The sequence below is a fragment of the Strongylocentrotus purpuratus genome, unplaced genomic scaffold (assembly GCF_000002235.5).
Source record: "Strongylocentrotus purpuratus isolate Spur 01 unplaced genomic scaffold, Spur_5.0 spur5_scaffold_18, whole genome shotgun sequence".
NCBI classification, from domain to species: Eukaryota; Metazoa; Echinodermata; class Echinoidea; order Camarodonta; family Strongylocentrotidae; genus Strongylocentrotus; species Strongylocentrotus purpuratus.
In genome coordinates, this window is record NW_022145603.1 from 27,049,609 (window position 1) to 27,070,324 (window position 20,716).

At 37.7% G+C, this 20,716-nt stretch overlaps 1 protein-coding gene across 1 annotated transcript; it reads left to right on the forward strand.

Moving 5' to 3' along the window:
• The first annotated feature begins 7,263 nt into the window (after window positions 1-7,263).
• LOC589826 lies at window positions 7,264-19,006 on the forward strand. The gene is made up of 8 exons (XM_789459.5): window positions 7,264-9,204; window positions 10,358-10,452; window positions 11,120-11,168; window positions 12,183-12,300; window positions 13,474-13,609; window positions 14,016-14,076; window positions 15,493-15,599; window positions 16,651-19,006. Exons 1-8 carry the CDS (start codon window positions 8,155-8,157, stop codon window positions 16,754-16,756), a joined length of 1,722 nt encoding a protein of 573 aa, XP_794552.3. The 5' UTR covers window positions 7,264-8,154; the 3' UTR covers window positions 16,757-19,006.
• Window positions 19,007-20,716: the final 1,710 nt, after the last annotated feature.

Genomic DNA, 20,716 nt, shown 5'->3' on the forward strand with positions numbered 1-20,716 from the left:
CTTTATTTGACATATTTATCCTGCTTATGGAAAGCCATAGGGGGAAAAATAAATATACCGGTATTCGATCCTTGCAAAATATGTCAAAATATAGACCTATTCATGCTTATGAAGAAATAAATATGTGCTATAAGAATAACTTCGATGTTTTATTAGAAATACATGAGTTTAATATAAAAATATATGCGATATGCCGATTTTGCCGATCGTCGTTTTTTTTTTTTGGGGGGGGGGGGGGGGGGTAAGGTCAACTCTTGGGGTCACCCGTCATTACCACTTTTTTTCCTTCTAAATATTATTATTTTTTTATTAGAAAACAAACAAAGGGGGGGGGGGGGGGTTCCTCAAAAACACACACATGAAAAAAGTTGAAGAGGGGGGGGGGGGGGGGTTCAACCCCCAACCCCCCCCCCCCCCCCCTGCGTACGCGCCTGAATGCATTGTGTTATCGTACAAAAGCTTGTTTATACCGGTACGTAATGACCGTCACATATATTTTCAGAACCTTAAGTCCTCTGTCTCAGTTAATAAAAGGGAAGTTCAACCTAAGTTAAGTTGGTTATAGTTAGAAGCGGAAAAATGAGAAAGCTTCTCTGCTCAGGCAGTGAAAGCTTGAACAAATTCCGATTAAAAATAAGAAAGTTAATTGGTAACTACTCTGTCTCTCATAAAGTTGGATTTTTTTAAATCCCATGATGGAATTATTTTGACTATGATCAATATAAATAGATATACCATAGTTTACATTCTCAGAGTTATTGAATAATAATTTGCCAGTGTTTGTTTTGCGTGACTGCTAAAGCATGCTTATCAACTAGGGGACCTACGCCTTTAAGTCATAAATGACAGTAATGAGGATTAACCCTAATAAGGCCGGGGGCATTATGGCCCCCCTCCACGATTTTTCTAATTGTTCAGGAACGCATATGGATGGCGCCCCGCCGCTCGCTGACTTTTTTCTTTCGAGTCTTGCGCATCTTAAAAAAAAAATGAAAAATGAAAATCGGACCAACAGTTACAAGATCGAATGACCTTTTGTCTTTGCATGTCAGCCCGAAAATCGCTCATTTTTGTGATTTGTGTACAAAACATGAAAATGTCATTTTTCATAAAAATAGATCAAACATTGGTTATTGGGTCTTGTTTAAAGTTTAGGTGGTTGTTTTGGGGGTCAAAATAGTTGAATTGTAGTAAGAAATGAAATAAAACAACAAAAACAATAAAATTCATAAGTTTTAAAAAAAAATGAAATACGCCATAAGATATTATAAAAACAAAAGATAACATTAGGAATTAGCTGGCTCTTCCGAATTTTTTTTGTCGTATTATTATTCCAAATGGTCTAATGAATATATGTGGTGAAAAAGAATGCTTAAATATGAATGATATATGATTTATGGGTACAAATGTGATTTATGACCTAATTAAATTACCATAAATATGCAAATTTTCAAAAAAATGCAATTATTATATTATTCTATACACTTCACTTGACATGCGTGCAAATTTTCGCGGAGATCGGCCCTTTCACGGTCGAGATCTTAAGGGGGCCATAATGGTCCGCCCGACCGTTCTAAGACCTCAAATAGCCCGGCCTTTTTAGGGTTAATGCCCAACAAAAGGGCATTAATATAGCACATCGACACGGTTTCGATCCTGGGGCCTCACAGTTACGAGGCCATTGCTTTGCCACTGAACCATGACTGTACGCAGCGGGGCTATGGTAGGGGGCAGACCCCACAATATGGTCATTATTATGTGGCTCAGTTTGACTTCAGAGACATAAAGAGAGAGAGAGAGAGAGAGAGAGAGAGAGAGAGAGAGAAGGATAAATGCCATACATTCAAAATAATAATGTGGAGAATAAAAGAAATTGTAGGATGTGGCACAAAAACTCGTGTATTCATATAATGCACTTTTATACACAATGTTTTCTCTTCCAAACATCAGTCCTATTTCTTTACTTCAGGTGAGCTTTTATTTAGACTAACCTTTAAACTGAGACTAATATTTAAGCCGTGCCCTCAAAAGCACCTTTTCAGCTCATTAATTATTATATGGAAATTATTGTAATTCATTACTGCTGTGTGCAGGGGCGTCGCTAGACCTTTTTCAGTGGGGGGGGGGGGGGGGTGTAGAGGCCAACGATTACCGACAAAAGTAGCCACCAATAACCGACAAAATTAAATTTCCAATATCTACAAAGTCAACCCTATAAACCTGGGGCCGAAGGCTAAATTGTTTTTCCTATGGACTATCTATAGTACTTGCATATGCGCAAAATGGTCATTTTCCTCGACGACATTAATATACGAATTATTTCTTAAATTTAGTCAGCATCATAGTTATATATTTAATGCAGGCGCGGAGCTAGGATCTTATTTTAGGGAGGGGCGGTAGTGAGCAAGAGAATCACTTAAAAGCGCGCTCATAAGGGGGTGTGGGTGATGAGCCTTCCGCGCGAAGCGGGGAAGCTTAGACGTTTCCTTAAATTATTAGGAAAAGAAGACGATTAATTGTACCGTTTTCGACTGGTAATCCTAGGCTGAATGAAGTTCCCCCCCCCCCCCCTCCCGCGCGAAGCGCGAAAGCTTTGACGTTTCATTAAATTATTATAAAAAAAAGACGATTTGCTGTACCATTCTCGACTGTTTATCCTTTTCTGAATTCAGTATTCCCCTTTTACATTTCCTCATATCATTAGAGAAAGAAGACGATTCGTTGTACCGTTTTCGACTTTTAATAAACCCTATTAATTTTGTCTGAATTCAGTTTCCCCCTCTCGCGCGATGCGCGGAAGCTATGACGTTTCATTAAATTATTAGAGAAAGAACACGATTCGTTGTACCGTTTTCGACTCTAAATAAGCCCTATTAATTTTGTCTGAATTCAGTTTCCCCCTCTCGCGCGAAGCGCGGAAGCTTTGACGTTTCCTTAAATTATAAGAGAAAGAAGACGATTCGTCGTTCCGTTCTCGACTCGTCTAAATGAAGTTTCCCCTTCCGCGAAATTGTTGGCGTTTCATCACAATATAGAGAAAGGAAGACGATTCCTCATACCGTTTTCGAATCTTATTATTATTAAGCCCTATTCATCTGAATTCAGTTTCCCCCTCTCGCGCGAAGCGCGAAAGCTTTGATGTTTCCTCAAATTATTAGAGAAAGAACACGATTGGTTGTAACGTTTTCGACTTTTAGTAAGCCCTATTTGTCTGAATTCAGTTTCCCACTTTCGCGCGAAGCGCGGAAGCTTTGACGTTTCCTTAAATTATTAGAGAAAGAAGACGATTCGTTGTACCGTTCTCGATTCGTCTAAATGAAGTTTCCCCTTCCGAGCAAAGCGCGGAATTTTTGGCGTTTCATCATTTTATAAAGAAAGGAAAATGATTCGTCGTACCGTTGTTGACTCTAAAACCTTGTTTGAATTTAGTTTTTCCCGAAAATTTTAAACCTCTGATTTCTTTAGCTGATATTATAGGAAAGTGAAACTTCGAGAAAATACAAGTATTGTAGTTGTAGTCACTCTCGAAGTCGTCACAGCGGATAAGAAGTCGCAGTTCGTAGGGAAAAAAACTTGTCGGCCGACCGACAATATACATCTCACCGACTTCAAACTTCTGCATTGATATAGTACAAGAGGATCGATCAAGAATACCGACACAGCTGACCCAACACAGCAACATATTTACCCGTGTCTTTCTTGCTCCCTCGACGAGACGACTCCACCCAACAACCCCCTCTCTCTTTTACTCCCACTCCTCCTCTCTCAGACTCTTACCTCCCTTTCTCTCCTCTCTTTCATTCCCCGTTTCTTTTGTTTCCCTTTCACTCTTTTTTCTTCTTTTTTTCCTTTTCTTTCTTTTCTTTCTTTTCCTTTCTTTCCTCTCCCCCCTCTTTTTCTTTTTTCTCTTTCTTTCCTTTCTTTCCTTTCTTTTCCTTTCTTTCTTTTCTTTTCCTTTTCTTTTTTTCTTTTCTTTCCATTCCCCTCTCTTTTTGTCCCTCTCTTTTTTTCCCTCCCCCTTTTCTCTTTTTCCCGACGGCAGCGCAATTTTACCGACAATATCCTGAGAGGTGGGGGGGGGGGGTGTCGCACCCCCCCCCCACACCCCCCCCCTTTGGCGACGCCCCTGGCTGTGTGTATACAGTGTACTTTTAAAAGATTTGCAAATGTTTTCACATGTTTGAGCTTCATTTATTTAAATCGAAATGCAACAGGAAAAAACAGAGATTTGTTTTTTTCTTCTTGGACCTGATTTAAACTGGATGTTCAGGAATGGTATACAGTCTTGTACGAGACGATTTAAGAATAATGCGTGGAGATCAATTCAAAAATAATTAAGTCTGTTTGACATTTCAAGAGGTTGTTTAAGAGAAGAAAAAAGAAAGGTTGAAAGAAGGCGGGGTCAAAAGAAGAAGGAAATATTATAAAAGTAGAATTTTTGAAAAAAATAGAGACGGTATAATTAGAGTAACTATATTAGGCCTAAAAAAGAAGAAGTTGTATTGGCCTTTAGGTGCCAAAACATGGGTCGGTCGGTCGGACATCTTTTAAACAAATTGTTGTGGAAACGTTGTGGAATCGATCAGAAAAGGTTGATCATCTATAAGTATTTGGCCCAGCCTTCGTAAAGTAAGCGGCACTGTACACAGAAAATGTATATGGGACTCAGAGCACATGCAGGTGCGCGACACGTGCGTTTATCTCTCACACACCAATAGATATGACTAATTTACCAAAATAATATATTAATTAGTAGGCGGTTTCCCGGCAAATTTTTTATCATCATGTATTAGTCAAAACTTACTCTTTCACATGATTGGTAATAAGGGCGGGTCGGTCGCAAAGGGCAATACAACATTTTTTTGTTTTGTTAGGCCTTAGAGATAAAGACCGAAAGCTTCAAATCTCTGATGTCGATGGTTGTTCCGCTGAGACTACTACTTCTGGCTTATGTGTGTATCGGGGGAAGGTTGACAAAATAATGTCATTTTTGGGGAATAATTAACCCATATACCAGACGGTTATTTCTTTCTACTATATACTTAACTAGCGAGAGAGAGAGAGAGAGAGAGAGAGAGAGGGGGGGGGGGTTGAAGATATGTCCATTTTGCTCTTATCTAGAGAGAGAGAGAGAGAGAGGGGGGGAGAGAGAGAGAGAGAAAAAAAAGAAGAAGAAGAGAGTACGAATGCGGGGGAGCTATAGGGGCGTGTAGGATTAGTAGAAAAAGTGAAAGAGAGTTCAGAGAGCAAAACTAGACCCACTTCTTATGTCTTTAAAAAATAGATGTTGTATTTGCCCTTTAGGTGCCAAAACATGGGTCGATCGGTCGGAAATCCTTTTTTTTTTTTTTTGTTCTTCCTCTTTGGGCTGATATTTTTCAGTTTTGAATACATATTTGTTTTTATTCATTTAACATTATTTTTTTCCTTCTAAAAAGCCATTTTCAGTAGGTCGCACTGAAGCTATAGTCAATTAACGCCTTATTTATTCGTATAGAATGCATTATTTTGTTAACTATATCTAGTGAAGAGGGTGAAAGATATTTTTCTAGCACACAATAATTGAGGAGTCGAAAGTGGAAGAAGCCAAGAAAAAGGCACTGGAACTCTGGGAGTTAAGGAGGGAGCGATGGGAGGTATGAGAGAGAGAGAGAGAGAGAGAGCGAGAGAGAGAAGGGGACGGCACTCGAGATGGAGAGAGAATGAGGGAAGTGTAGAAAGAGGACAGCAAAAGATTAGGGAGATATATACATGTAGAGAGAGTGAGAGAGATATAACAGTTATGAGGGAGAGAGAGAGAGATCGATCAAGGGAGACGGAGAGAGAGAGGGAGAGAGAGAGAGAGAGAGAGAGAGAGAGAGAGAGAAAAAAAAAAGAGAATCCTGTGGAAAAGGTATGGTTGAAACAAAGTTATTCCTTTGAACAGCACAAGAATCCCATCACCTGCAGTACGTTACAGATATTAAACAATTTTTTTGCTGTTGAAGTAAGAGCAGATATTCAGCGCACCGAGCGTGAACATAGACCCCTGTTACACATGCGTCGGCTTTTAAAGCGGGCCCCGGAGGCGGCCTCACACCGGCAATTTGAAGCCGCCTCGAGATCATCAAACCCCTGTTACACATGATCTCGGGCCCGCAATTTTGCGTCTACACATAGGCCGGCCTCACGTCGCCTTTTCACGAGCTGATGTTGGGGCGGACTCCAGAAAGAGAAAGTGATAGAATGATAAAAACAAAGAATAACATAAGAGAAGGTAATAGAAGGGAGAAACAAAGAATAACATAAGGAAAGACAGAAAGAGAAAGTGATAGAATGATAAAAACAAAGAATAAGATAAGGAAAGACAGAAAAAGAGAGTGATAGAATGATAAAAACAAAGAATAACATAAGAGAAGATGAAAGAAGGAAGAAACAAAGAATAACATAAGGAAAGACAGAAAGAGAAAGTGATAGAATGATAAACACAAAGAATAACATAAGGAAAGACAGAAAGAGAAGGTTATAGAAGGAAGAAACAAAGAATAACATAAGGAAAGACAGAAAGAGAAAGCGATAGAATGATAAAAACAAAGAATAACATAAGGAAAGACAGAAAGAAAAAAGGATAGAATGATAAAAACATTTCACATAAGGAAAGACAGAAAGAGAAAGTGATAGAATGATAAAAACAAAGAATAACATAAGGAAAGACAGAAAGAGAGAGTGATAGAATGATAAAAACAAAGAATACAGGTTACGTCACTTCCGCTTATAAGCCGGCCCGAGTCCACTTTTGGTGTTACACATACCGATTGCGGGACTGAGGCCGGCCTCAAACCACATCCCGAGGTGGACTGAGTCCACCTGGCCTCAGTCCGGCTTTTCGAAAAAAGTTGGTGTTACACATACGTCGAGCCGACTCCGGGGCCGGCCTCAGTCCACTTTCAGACGTATGTGTAACAGGGGTCATAGACTACTACACACAACACCCATCGACAACACAATTTCAGTACATTATTATCAGTACATTAATAATAAATAAATAAATGCAGAAATATCTGCTAAAAAGTATTCGCCCCGCCCCTTAATTCCCCTACACGTGTACAATTTATTTAGCGTACACCTTATGCATGCACAGAGAAGGTTTGTTTCGGAAGTCTTACGAAATACAAGCCGACTTAGCTGATAATGAGTGAAAGTTTGTCTCAGGCCCAGGTATGATAGATTTAATATCATTTGTTTTATCTAGGCCTAGACTATAGACCTCTAGGCTATAATTAATAAGTCCCATATATGCACGCTCCATCTTCTTAACAGGGCTATTAAAGAGCAAAGGGAGGGCGTTTTCGGTACATATCGCAGCTCAATCGTCAACGTACATTCAGTGCAGGTCCCTCGCCGAGCTGTGGCGTAACACTCGGTGCGATGGGTACCTACCACCACATCCGTGAATTCGCGTTTCAGTAGTGAGTAGCTTTTGAGTTTGAGCGTGAGTGAGATCGAAATGACCGCTCAAGCTGTGCGTACGTACGCTGATGACGCTTTCCGAATTCCGTACGCGTATTGGCGTAGAGTCGTGGTATACGCCTATCACGCGATGCTTGAATTCACACATCTTTAAAGCGTACACGCGTACATTATGTAGACCTACGCGTTGTAATTCGATGTAGCCAGTGGAGTGACACAGTGGCGCTGGAATGAACAGCTGCGTTATAATTTCTAGGCCTATAATTATAAACTCGCACAGTCTTTGATCTTGGATTAGAAAGTCTGTTATTAGTTAATGCTGCAGCATGCAGCAGGCCTAGACCTCAGATTTTATCTTGACCTATAGGCTACCGAATGTTTGAACTTTAAGAATCGGTTGGAATTCATGTGAGTAGATCTACACTGCAGTGCACGTCGGACGTCTACAGCTACAGTCCAGACAGACAGCATATAGTGCCAGGGATTCAACTTCATGAAACCTCAGCCTCAGGATTGAGCTGTGAAATAAATTAAAGTCAGACGCAGCTGAAATCTCATCAAGATCATTTGTAAGACTAAGATTCAAGACTGAGGCCAGAGGCAAGACCAAGAATTACATCGTGATACAGACTGAGTAACCGAGCCAAGCTAGGCCCAAGGGTTCTCTCTGGTTCTGGTTCTGGTTCAGAGAACCAGAGAAGAAAAATGAAGCAAAAGCAAAGGAATTCCACTAAGATGTCATCTGATATTAAGAAACGGAGCCATAATAAAGGCTGTAGCGATAAGGACAAGGCAAAATTTCAGACTTCTTGGACTGAACTTTTTCCATTTATACAGCCCGTATTTGAGGATAGATACCACTTTCACTGTGCTCCCTGCCAGAAGGCAATTCCATGCTTTCATCAGGGACGCTTTGACCTTGTTCGCCACATGAGAGGAACTCGACATAAGATAAATATGTTGGAGGCTAACATAAGTTCAAAGGTCACACCGGGCTTGCTTCGAAAGGCACAGTCTATTCGCTTCCCAATCCGCTACCTGTATGAATTCGAAGCACAAAGATCCATGTTAACACATGGCGCAATCGCCTCAAAGCCAGCAGCAGTAGTCTTTGATCGAAGAGAAGATACATTTAGCCTTGCCTGTCCTGGAGCTAGACAGGAATCCAGTGCTATTGGTCATGTCGGCAGTCCAAGCAAAGACTTGGAAGAAGAAGAGGTGCAAAGAGAGATGGCGGAGTATGATTATGTGTTCGCAGAGGAGGTGGATGATGGTTGGTCTGAAGGTGAAATGCAAGATTCTTCACAAGTTTCTGACAATCCAGATAAAGACGTTCCTGGGACATCCTATGAAGCGGACCTTCAGCAGGCTGCAGCCAGCTGTAAGTACATTGTCCTCAACCAAGGCTTCCAACACGATGAGCTTCCAGCGCCGACTCATAACACCAAAAGGCGATTCAAGATAGAAAAGGATGAAGATTCAACCAGGTGTAATTCAATCTTGTCTCAAGCAGACTATACGAGAAGGATCAAGCGTCCTGCAGCAAAGTCCTTGATTGACAAAGAGGGTGTCTGTGTGACCAACGGAATACAGGGGATTGGCTCTGCTGCTGGCCAAGAAGTCTTGCACAAGGAGCGTGGGCAGCAACAGGATGATTTCACAGGATTTCAAATCCACAATCCTCGTAGTTTGAGAGTTGATGACGATGAGGCTCTAGATGTAACAGGCTGGTCGCGTCATGATGAAGTAGGAAAGGTGATTAAGGGGCTCATGGGGGACCAACAGGCACCAATTAGGCATTGTTTGCTGTAAAGTGGGCGCAAGTAGCTATAACTAGTGCATGGGGCTTTAAAAAAAGGTCTATTTTCATCCAAATTTAAATCTGTGTTTATTGCTTCATGCGGCTTCAAAGTTCTACAAATTATATTTTGGGGAGGTGGTGGAATAAAATTTGTAAATAAGTTCCAAGTTTGCTATTTTAAAGTATTATGACGCACGTCTAAAAGGGAATCATACGTTGTAAATTGCGTTTATTGATGGTTCTTGTTAAATTGTTATGTGCAATTGCTTATATTTGTATAGAAATTGGGCATTATGAAATAACAGTTAATGATATTATTATTAATAATAATTAATATTTTTAGTAGTAAGTAGTAGTATTTTTACTAATATTAATATTGTTTTTATCATTGATATTATCATTATTATAATTTTTGTAATTACTGTTATCATTAATTATAAGTAGTACCATGTAAAAAGATTTATATCGTATCATATTTTCTTTTACTAATATTAATATTAGTTATTAATCATTATATTTATTATATCATCAGAATTAATATTATCACATAAATTTTCAAAAAATATATTAATACTTATGGATCATAAATCATAATGCCATATACTGTACATGTATGAGCCTGATTGTTAGAGGTGTTGTGGTATAGTGGTTTATTCTCTTGACACTCAATCTAAAGGTCGGGGCTTCAAGTCCCACCCTGTCTCTAACGTCGTTTGCCAAGACTTTACTCCACTTTGGCCATGCTCCATCCAGCCTCCAGGTGTAAAATAGGTATCTGGTTATGGCTATTGCTGGAGTAATAATAGTAGCAAGGTCCCCAAGAAGAATTACCGGTACACCAATGCTGATGAGTGTGATAAGGCTTCCTAGACAAACGAAATTATTATCATTGTGTTAGATTACAGAATGCTCCCCAGGGAGTGGAGAATGTGCATAATGTACATTGTGTGCGGGTAAGCCTGAATCTGATGACCGGGGTAATAATATATCTGTAAAATGCTTAGACACATCATTGTATACATCTATGTATTGGGTGCTATATAAAAGCGGAATATTATTATGTTATTATTGTTATTATTAATTACTATTTTATTCTGTCAATTTCAGGACCATCCTAGAACTCTGATCCCAGAGCTTCTAAAGCATTTCTATGGGCTTGGCTGGGTCACTGGTACAGGTGGCGGGATCTCCATCAAACATGGGTAAGTCTAAAACTGAACACTTTGATTATTTTCATCCTCTCTATTTATCTATTTTATTTATTTATTAGCCTTTTTTTAGTAAGGTGGCTCCATCAGTTAAATACTGTTTTCCGTGGAGGCCCTACAACATAAAAACAAAATTTACAAACATATGTAAACAATCCAACATGCAGGGTTGCTTGATTGCCATAGATGCAAAATTACACAAAACGATAGCCACCAATTGATGTAAATGTATTGTATTTATAAAAAGAATCTTGCCATTTGAATGGTTTCAGACTTGAGATGAGAAGTTTATGATTAAAAAAAATAATTGTAATTACATGTACATGTACAGTGCAATACCATATTGTTTACATTAAACTCTCCACAGTTTGTACTCTGTATACACCATCAGGTACCGGTTTCACAAAGCCTTTTTTCAATGACAAATGACAAAAATCTGTGACAAATCTGTTGATAACCAATCAGAAGCAAGGATTTGAGTAGCTTATAACAAAAACTGTCATTTGTCACTGATGACAAGCTTTGTGAAATAGGGCCCAGATCTCTGGGTGCCCATGTGTCCCCGCGCCCCGTTGCCTGTTAGTGTCGAGCTGTGGTTTAATAAGACATTTATACTTCTATAGGCTCATGCTGTTTTGTTTTTCTTTATCATACCTGACAGGGATGAAATCTTCATAGCTCCCTCTGGTGTACAAAAGGAAAGAGTTCAGGTAACTTAGAATTGATCTACCTAAGTAGATTAATGTTAATATGTCATTCATGTGTAGTTCATATCACAAGATGTATTATTTACCTTTACATGCACTTACACATCTGCAAGAATCTTCAGCAGTGAAGGAGGCAGATTAAGAAGAATATAACGTCTTAGTAGATCCTTGTCATTTGATTGGGGATCGTCACATGATATACAATAAATAATCCATTGAACAACTACATGTACATGTACGTCATTGAGCGTGCACGCGACCAGTATTGTCTGATGTTATATAAAACAAATAATGAATGTTTTTTCGCTTGTTCAATAATGTGAATTTGTCCATTCGTATCAAGTTGAATTGAACGTCAATCTTTCAACTCATAAACATTCATTATTTGTATATTATTAAATAAATACCCTTTTGCAACTCGGTGCGTTTAAAGATCAGGTTCTAGTACACCTGGGTCAAGTGTGGCGAACGTAGATTAACGTCTTGCCAAAAAACTCCTGAATAAGTTAAATGAAATACAAGAATTAAGGGTGCATTGATAATGGTGGTGTTTAGTAACGGTTGATTACCATAGTTCTTTAATACCCACTTAAGTGATTCTATTTGGCATTTATGTTACGGAAATTTTGGTACGCTTCAGATTATTTTTATTTTTTATATTCATTATTGGTATACTACTAATAATAATAATCTTGTAGTCCACTCCAAATTTTATTAAACCGAAAATAGAAATTCTTTTTGCTCAATTGACCGTGAGCCCGGCAGCCACTGAGCAGCGCCAGATTGATGTTGCTCTATCCCCTTATTGTTGAACGCCAAACAAGGTAGCAGCAACTCCTGTCTTTTGGTATGACGCTGCCGGGGTTCGAACCCACGACCTCCTGGTTGTGAGGCGAACGCTCTTCTGACTGCGCCAACACACTGGTATAGAGCCAAACACCAGTGAAAAAACAAAATCGCTGAATGGACAGTAAATATTCAATTTCAGTTTTGATTTCTTTTTTCTTCAATTTTCAGTCAGAGGATCTTTTTGTGACCAATCTCATTGAAGAGGATATCAGTGGACCTCCCCCAACCAAGAAACTTAAGAAGAGTCAATGTACACCACTCTTTATGAGCTGCTATACTCTAAGAGGTAATTATCTCACACATATAAATCATTCATTCTATTTATCTATCCATCCATCTATCCATCTGTTCATCTATCCATCAATCTTCTATATCAGTGGACCTCCATGACTCGAGAAACTTAGGAAGAGTCAATGTACGCCACTCTTTATGAGCTGTTTCATTCCTTCTAACTATCTATCTATCCATCCATCTATATCAGTGGGCCTCTGCCAACCCAAAACCCTATGAAGAGTTAATGTACGCCAATAATGAGCTGCTACATGTAAGTAGAGGTAATTGTCACACATGGCACATTCAAATCCAATTTCTATCTTGACTATCTTTCTATCTAGTACCCAATCTAACTATCCATCCATCCGGCCATCATTACTACAGTTAACATTACACAAGTAGAATCTGCTGGGACTGAAGAAATCACTCTGACATACAATAGGAATGACAGTGGGGGAAAATCAGAGGACTTTTTTAGTTTATTGCTTCAACTTCTATATGCATACTGGAGGGTCACAGCTATTAGCCTGAATTCACAAAGGAGGTTAAGCTTAACCCATGGTTTAAAACCTCATCAACATAACCCATGGTTTAACAAATAGCGCAAAATAAGCGTACCTTGCCTTGCACGCATCTAATATTGGCCATCTGACTGTTTCGCGCATATTTTGCGCTAAATTTTGCGCTAAATTTGAATGAGGATTTAAACCATGGGTTAAATTCAAACCTCCTTTGTGAATTCGGGCCAGTATGTATGTTTTTCTTCTCCCAGGAATAGGGGACACCAAAAGGTTTATTAAAAATATTGATAACTAATGGTAATAATAGTTGATGATGATAATAATAATCATGATATTAATATCAATAATCATAATAAATAATAATAATGACAATAGTTTGTTCTTATATAGCGCTTTTCAGGACCGCAGGCCCTCTCAAAGCGCTTTGCAGATATGTATTATTACCCCGGTCAACGGATTCAGGCTTACCCGCACACAATGTTTGCACATTCTCCACTCCCTAGGGAGCATTCCAGCCGGGCATCATTTTTATAATAATACAAATAATTATAAAAATAACAATAAAGATGATAATAATAACAATAATATCAATCATTCTACTTGTGTTTAGTGTGTCAAATTATGTAACCTTGAGTGTGTTTATTTTGCTTTACTCGACTGCACAGGGGCCGGAGCATGTATCCACACCCATTCTAAGAGTGCAGTTTATGTCACCTTGATGTCACAGGGGTCAGAGTTCAGGATTACTCACCAAGAAATGATCAAGGGCATCAAGAAAGCAACAACAGGACAGAATTACAGGTACCTCCCCCGTTAATGCAAATGGAATAGTCCATCTTTATGTTTTCAATATTGAGAGTGAGAGCATTCTATTTGTTAGTAGGGGTGATGGATTTCTTAAACGAGGAATACTCATGAAGAAGGTAAAGGACAGAATTACAGGTACCTTCCCCGTTTATGCAAATGGAATAGCCTATCTTCAAGTTTCCAATATAGTTACCGGTACTCAAACTTCAAATTCTAAAACCATGACCTAAACTTAGTTTATAACTTGAAGTTAACTGAAAGTTTTGAAACCAAGGGTTCAGTTTCTAACTACAAGATAACTACAAGAAAACTCAAACTTCAATGTAAAACCATGGCCTAAACTCAAAATTAAAGACTGTCGTGCGTAACTAAATATTTGTTATGTTGCATTCACACACAGATACGATGAGCAGTTAGTGGTCCCCATCGTTGAGAACACACCATTTGAGAAAGACTTGAAGGTAATGTGCATTTCCAGATTAAAACAAAATGAATATATCATCTGTTTGGAGCCTGAAGGCTGTTAACTCAAATCCTTTGATACAGGGTTAACGGCTTTATGGCCATTTTGAGAAAAAGGGGTTTATGTGTCACTGAGCACTCGGGCCTTAAATATACTATGTCCCTTTTGCAGCCAACATCAAATTCTTTAGAACGTTGCAGGAATTATGAATATGTCATGTGTGTCCTCTCTGTAAAATCTAAACGTTAGCAGTGTCCTAATATTCAAATTATGCAAGGAAACCTATTTACTTGCTAGACTTCTCTGTCAGACACTATTGAGTGACTGACTGGCTTTTTTCTTCTTTGGTAATAACATAGGTACATAAAATGAGCTGTAAAGGGTACATGAGCATTTGTCTACATCAATAACCCACTTCTTGTAATGGCCCATATTAAACTGATTGAATCTTTGCGCAGCATAAAACGTACAACCATTCAGTACAATGGTCTGAAAATCAGACTATACTTACTCGCTCTATAGCTCTTAAGTCGATTTGACAACTAATAGTCGTTATTTTCCCACTTAAAGACATTTTCAAGCCCCCCTTTTTTTAGGGAAGTTTTAAATTAGTATTATCTTTCAAATGCTGTTGGAATTTAACCTTTTCATTTGTTTGGCCTGCAAATGGGACATAGTACATTTAATACAGGGTGAATGGCTTTCTGCCTCCAAACAGAATTTCCCTTTAATATGATAATATATATATTCTATAATATTTTATTGACAGTTTATATGGAAATTTTAAACAATAAGCTGAGTGTACATTTGTATGTGTAACTAGAGGAAGGGAGATAGTGGACACATTCTTCAGGGTATCTATTTCCTACAAAATAGAGGGCATAAAATTGACTATTGATTGTGTCTTTACAATAATATTCGACAGTTGAATTGAATGCCCAGCCAGCAGCTCTTTTTTCTCACCCTGTAGGACTTTTTGGGCCAAATCTGAATATAGCCTCGTTCAGATGTGGTATGATAAACCATGGCAGCTTTTTTCCCCGTTTATGTAAATGGAATAGTCCATCTTCATGTTTCCAATATTGAGACTAAGAGGATTCTATTTGTCAGTAGGGGTGATGGATTTCTTAAACGAGGAATACTCAAGAAGAAAGTATACCATGCTGGAACAGGTACCTCCCCCGTTTATGCCTTACATTTCTGTGTCCTATACTGTCTGCAGAGCTCAGTGAAGTACCTTTGTTGTATACAGGTGCTATTTATTTACAGATTTTTTTTTTTAAATGCTGCATTTTACTGCACACCATATATTTGAGCAATAAGTTTAAAAGGAAAAATAGACTTGCTTTGATATTGATGTGTTTAAAATGAACTGCTAACAACATCCCTGTGCTTGCTTTCATTTGATTTTTAGAGTTCTCTGGAGAAAGCGATGAATAAATACCCCGATACGTATGCTGTGTTGGTCAGACGCCATGGTATATACGTCTGGGCAGACACGTGGGAGAAGGCTAAAACAATGTAAGTTGTAATGTGTATCAGGGGATGTATGATAAACTACTCATGTTTAAAAATAAAGTTGAGTTCTGGTCATGCCATTGCATTGTGAAAGAAACGTGGAATAGATCAGAAAAGGTTGATCATCTAGCATAAGTATTGGTGTGAACTGCAGGGTTCTGGAATCATTAAAATGATAAGAAATTTGACTCTGTCTTGGTTACAAGCACTGTACACAGGAAGATAAATATAGGCCTGCACAAACATGTGGCATAAAAATCTGTCCCAATTTTTCTGATGTTACATGTCATATTTAGAATATTAAGGCATTTGAAGAGCCATGCTTTTCAGGGAACATTTATTATCTGATGTTCTTCCACACTTGCATAATACAATGATAATGCACACAAAATAATTGTTCACCTCTTCCCAGGACTCGACCTTCTCATTAAACAAGTCTTATGTCAGTAAAAGTTACGTGATAATGATCATCGCTGCCTGTATAGCATCGATGTCAGCCTCTGCTGGGTGCCTATTATGGTGCTTCCTCTACAATTTTTCCCTTTTTCCAAAAAAGAGATCTGAAATTATCATATGTTGTGTAGGAAACAGAAAATTGTGGTTTTCTGGAAATTTTAATTTATGCAAAAAGCGATAGGACAAACAAACAAAAATATTTAGAGAGAGATGGTATAGACAGTTTCCATGTGCAGTAATGTACTGACACCAGACTTGGTGGAAATACCATTGATGGGTGTACAGTACTCGCACACAGCAAACCCATGGTCTGTGATGGTCAAGAGATACTCCCTAGTCTCTCGGGCGAAGGAAATGTAAGATAACGACTTTTCAATATGGGGTGATTGGTGGAAAATGTAGAGCATGAGATTATAGGCCTGTTGGTCATAAAAGTGAAAGCTATAAGCCTGGTGATTGATAAAACCTGTTTTGGGGGAAACACCCGCATGGTGTCGAATTCACAATGAGAGACAATTACTATGCGTATTTGAAATAAATGTACATCTACAGAACCAATCAAATTAATAATTTGTATCATATTTCTCATATTATCTAGGTGTGAATGCTACGACTATCTATTTGAGATTGCTGTTGGGATGAAACAGCTAGGATTGGACCACACGAGGGCACCAGACGGACCAGAAGGGGGCATCGTTGGATAGCAGCAAAAAGTTTCATATTTTGGTTTGAAATGATTTATTTGATGACCATTTATTTTGTCAAAGGTTGAGGGTAGGGTTGCATCTGGGTCTAGGCTAGGTTTACGATTTGAATTTGGGTTATTTAGAGTAGTGGTGGTGGTTATTTTACCCGACTGCTAAAAAGGTATAAATGCTTGTTAGTAAGCAACCAGAGGACCGACAGCTTTAGGTCCTCTCCGAGGGACCTGGTAATGAGGATTACTGCCTTACCAAAGGCCACTATTGCATCAACTTGGTTTTGAACCCGGGTCGCCGGATTAAGAGACCACTGCTCTACCAACTGAGCTATTGCGCCTCCTGTAATGTATGTATTTTATATAGCCTTGCGTTCAGATAGCCAGAATTCATGGCAAAGCTTTACGATAATCTCATGTATATTACATTTTATGTAGTCTTTGCGTCGTGTAAAGAAACATCGTTAATGAAACGTTAAGCGAAACACTGAATGTAAGCTCAAAAGAATCACAATTCCAATCTAGTCTGAATGTCTCATCGTACCAAAATTTGGGTGGGGCTTACAGTGAGCACGCACAGAAGAGCCACCGACCTCTTCAAAAGCAGTTTCTGTATTCAACGTTTCTTTAGACGATGTTTTCTACTCTGTATGTTCCTTTCGCTATACAATGATTATTTATAAAGTGAGAATAGGTTATGGGATTGAGGCTCGAAAAGGGACGAGTGTTTTCTACTTGCCTGCTCATTTCACTATACAATGATTATTTATACAACCTTTCTTTATTCAAGTTCCTTAATTTTTTTCTCGAGTCTGGTTATGGGATGAGTGTAGGAATGTGACCATGGTGCAATTGTCACCAGAGCATGTGCTATAAAATCATTTTCAAAAGTGTATCGTAAGAAAACCATTGCCAGATTCAAAAGTTTTTTCTATTGCTTTTAAAGTCAAATGCATTTGAAAATAATGCGAGTATGCCAAATAGTAATGTTTGCTTCCTTTTGAAATGATATACATGTAAATAGTATTTATTTTACAATATAAATGGTTATTGTTATTGTTATTCCTGCCTTATACATGTATGTAAATGAACAATTTGATGGCCTGAATCATTTATATGTGCCATTGTCCATAGTCAATTTTCTGCAAACTAAATCAGCAAAAAAAGAAAAGAAAGTGGACACTGTCTATTGTTCAAAATCTATAAACCATCCGTAAAATATTATAAAATACATTTCACATTAAAGGAAAAATACTGCTCTTCCAACATCAATTCAGAAAAAGTTTTGAACAATCGACACTTGGCTGTGCCATTAGAAGGTCTGATTTAAAACAATTGCAAAATAGAGCAAGTAGCCATTCAAATGTTATTGAATATGTGCATCTGTAAGACATTCTTGTTGAACAACGAAAACAAAGAATTAGAAACATTGAGGAGGATTAAGCTCTGGGGGTGTTTCACAAAGATCCTAAGTCAAACTTAACTCTAAGTTGGACTTGAACATTATGGAGAGCCATTTGTAGCTTTAAAGTAAAATATATTCAAAAGCCTAAATTCCAAGTATTTTAGACCTTTCATAAATTCCATGTCAAGATCATGAAATCTCCTTGATAATAGCAAATATGAATGATTTGAATCAACATTTTATGCCTTTTAAAATAACTTTTACAAAATATTTTCAGGGATGCTAATGGTTTTCCATATTTGTTTAGTCCAACTATTAAAGAGATAAGTTCAATTTAGGATCTTTAGGATTCAATGAATGGTTTGGAAAAGCACAGTCAAGATGCATATTTTGTTTCATTGTGATTTTTTTTCTTCTTCATTGTTTTATAAAAGATGAAAGATAAAAATGCTCATCAATATTGGAATAGACAAGTGCCCCATTTTTGCAATTTTCTTTCACCAGTGCATGTATAGTATCTTAAAGAGGCTCAACTTATGTTTATTTTTATGTGTGACATATTAAACAAATATATCATGCAGGCATTGAAATTATGGATCGAGGTGGCAGGAATAGCACTCTTTCTGTAGCCTTCGAATCCATAATTTCACTAGTGGCTTGAAATAGTGCATGATATATTTGTTTTATATTTTTCAAACCAACCTTAATAAAAATAAACCATGGATGATGTCGCGGTTTAGTACAATTTCTTATCAGTTACATCATAGCAATGTTATGTTTCGTCACGTGATGCCTTGTTGACCAATACAAAAATATTAAAGTTTATATCAAATGTATATTTGAAAATCTTAATTGTAGAGTGTCCACTTTTTTGTTGTTGGCTGAGTGTATATTTCGGATAGCATATCTCTAGAACGAAAAGACCATCCCAAGTCATACTATTTTGCAATCACAGTGACATTACCGATTCAGGCTACATGGAATGACCATATTCAAAGTATAGTGATGGTAGTATGCTATTAAGGTTAGAATTTCCTGGAATTTAAAAGTAATTACTAACAAATCACTGACTGGTTAAACACATGTTGTAAGCAAAGTTAAGTCATGTTTATTCAACATCCATGTGTAATATTATTATTATCATTATTATATCACAATAATTATTTTAATTGACATCGTTATTAATATTAACAAAAAATCGATCGACCAAATTTTGGGACACACACACAAAAATGTGCTCTCCTCCCCTGCTTATTCATCGGCTGGATGAGTCGTTGCGAAATTGTATATGTCCTCTTATTACCCCCCCCCCCCCCGGTTATTCAGCTGCTGGCCGAGTCTTTGCGATTTTTTCAGCGTGATTTTCAAATGTTAAACCCCCCCCCCCCCCCCGGCCCCCTCAAAAAAAATCCTGTGTACAGGCCTGATCACAATCATACAAAAAATACACAAGATTTCACTTACATCAATTTAAATGGCAACAGGAATTAACACCTCTTGTTATGGATGCATTTTTTCTCGTTATGTGTATGTTTCCTGGTATGGACAATAAATTATATACTTATACAGTACTTATGCTTTCACTTTTATCTTGATTTATTTTTTGCAGAAAATATAATTGTTCATGAACACAATAGAGAAATCGTGTGAGAAACCTTGGGGCAAATCAAATCTACACTCATTCAAACAAATATTAAAACTGTACTCTCCCAAGATAGAAAGTGCCTTCTCTCATAATGCTCCGGTCACAAAGGTTTGTACGAACGATAATTTTGTACAAATCTCCGTTTTTCCATTGTCTTCCCGAATTTCCATTGTCTGAAAATCATTCGTACGACGTTCGTAGCAGTTCGTAATGGCATTAATGACCAAGGCTTAAGGTGCAGCGGATTTACAGGAAAATGAAATGAAATAAAGCTAATTTACATAAAAAAGGTCAATAAAGGTCAATATCACAAATGAGATGTGAAAGAATTGCAAAGTTAGATGGCAAGTGAGAGAAAAACCAATTATCAACAATGATTATCAAGGTGAAAAAAACATTTGCTATACATGTAAGTTATATGTGCATCATAAACAAATTAACACTATTAGTTCTATCAGATATATATATATATATATATATATATATATATATACTGTTTATACATCAAAATAGGTTTCACTAAGTACGTCTTACAAGATCAAATATCCAGAAATATTCACACACGTATCGCACATTGCTAGTGAAGTTAAGTCACTTCTTACATTCATATTCCCATTGTTAATATCAATTTTTCAATGAATATCGCACCAGTTGAACATACACATCCTACAATATAACTTGTCACAGAACCATTTGTAAAAAGCAATTGATCATAAAACATCATTTGTACAAAAACTCCTGCACCGGTAATCTTTGGTTTGACAGTTTCATATTTGTTATCGATTGATCATTGAAATAGAAATAAGCTTTACTGACAAGGAAGTTTAAGTTACTAATTCCCATTCGCAAAACAGGATGATCAGATACAATCTGAATCAATGTGTTTATAAATGTTGCATATCATTGGGTGGGATTTG

Bases quoted from the DNA above. Each gene is read 5' to 3' on its own strand.
- LOC589826 (XM_789459.5), top strand. From the start codon at position 8,155: ATGAAGCAAAAGCAAAGGAATTCCACTAAGATGTCATCTGATATTAAG. The intron at 11,169-12,182 runs GTAACTTAGAAT...TTCAATTTTCAG, and splicing joins TACAAAAGGAAAGAGTTCAG to TCAGAGGATCTTTTTGTGAC. The intron at 13,610-14,015 runs GTACCTCCCCCG...ATTCACACACAG, and splicing joins ACAACAGGACAGAATTACAG to ATACGATGAGCAGTTAGTGG.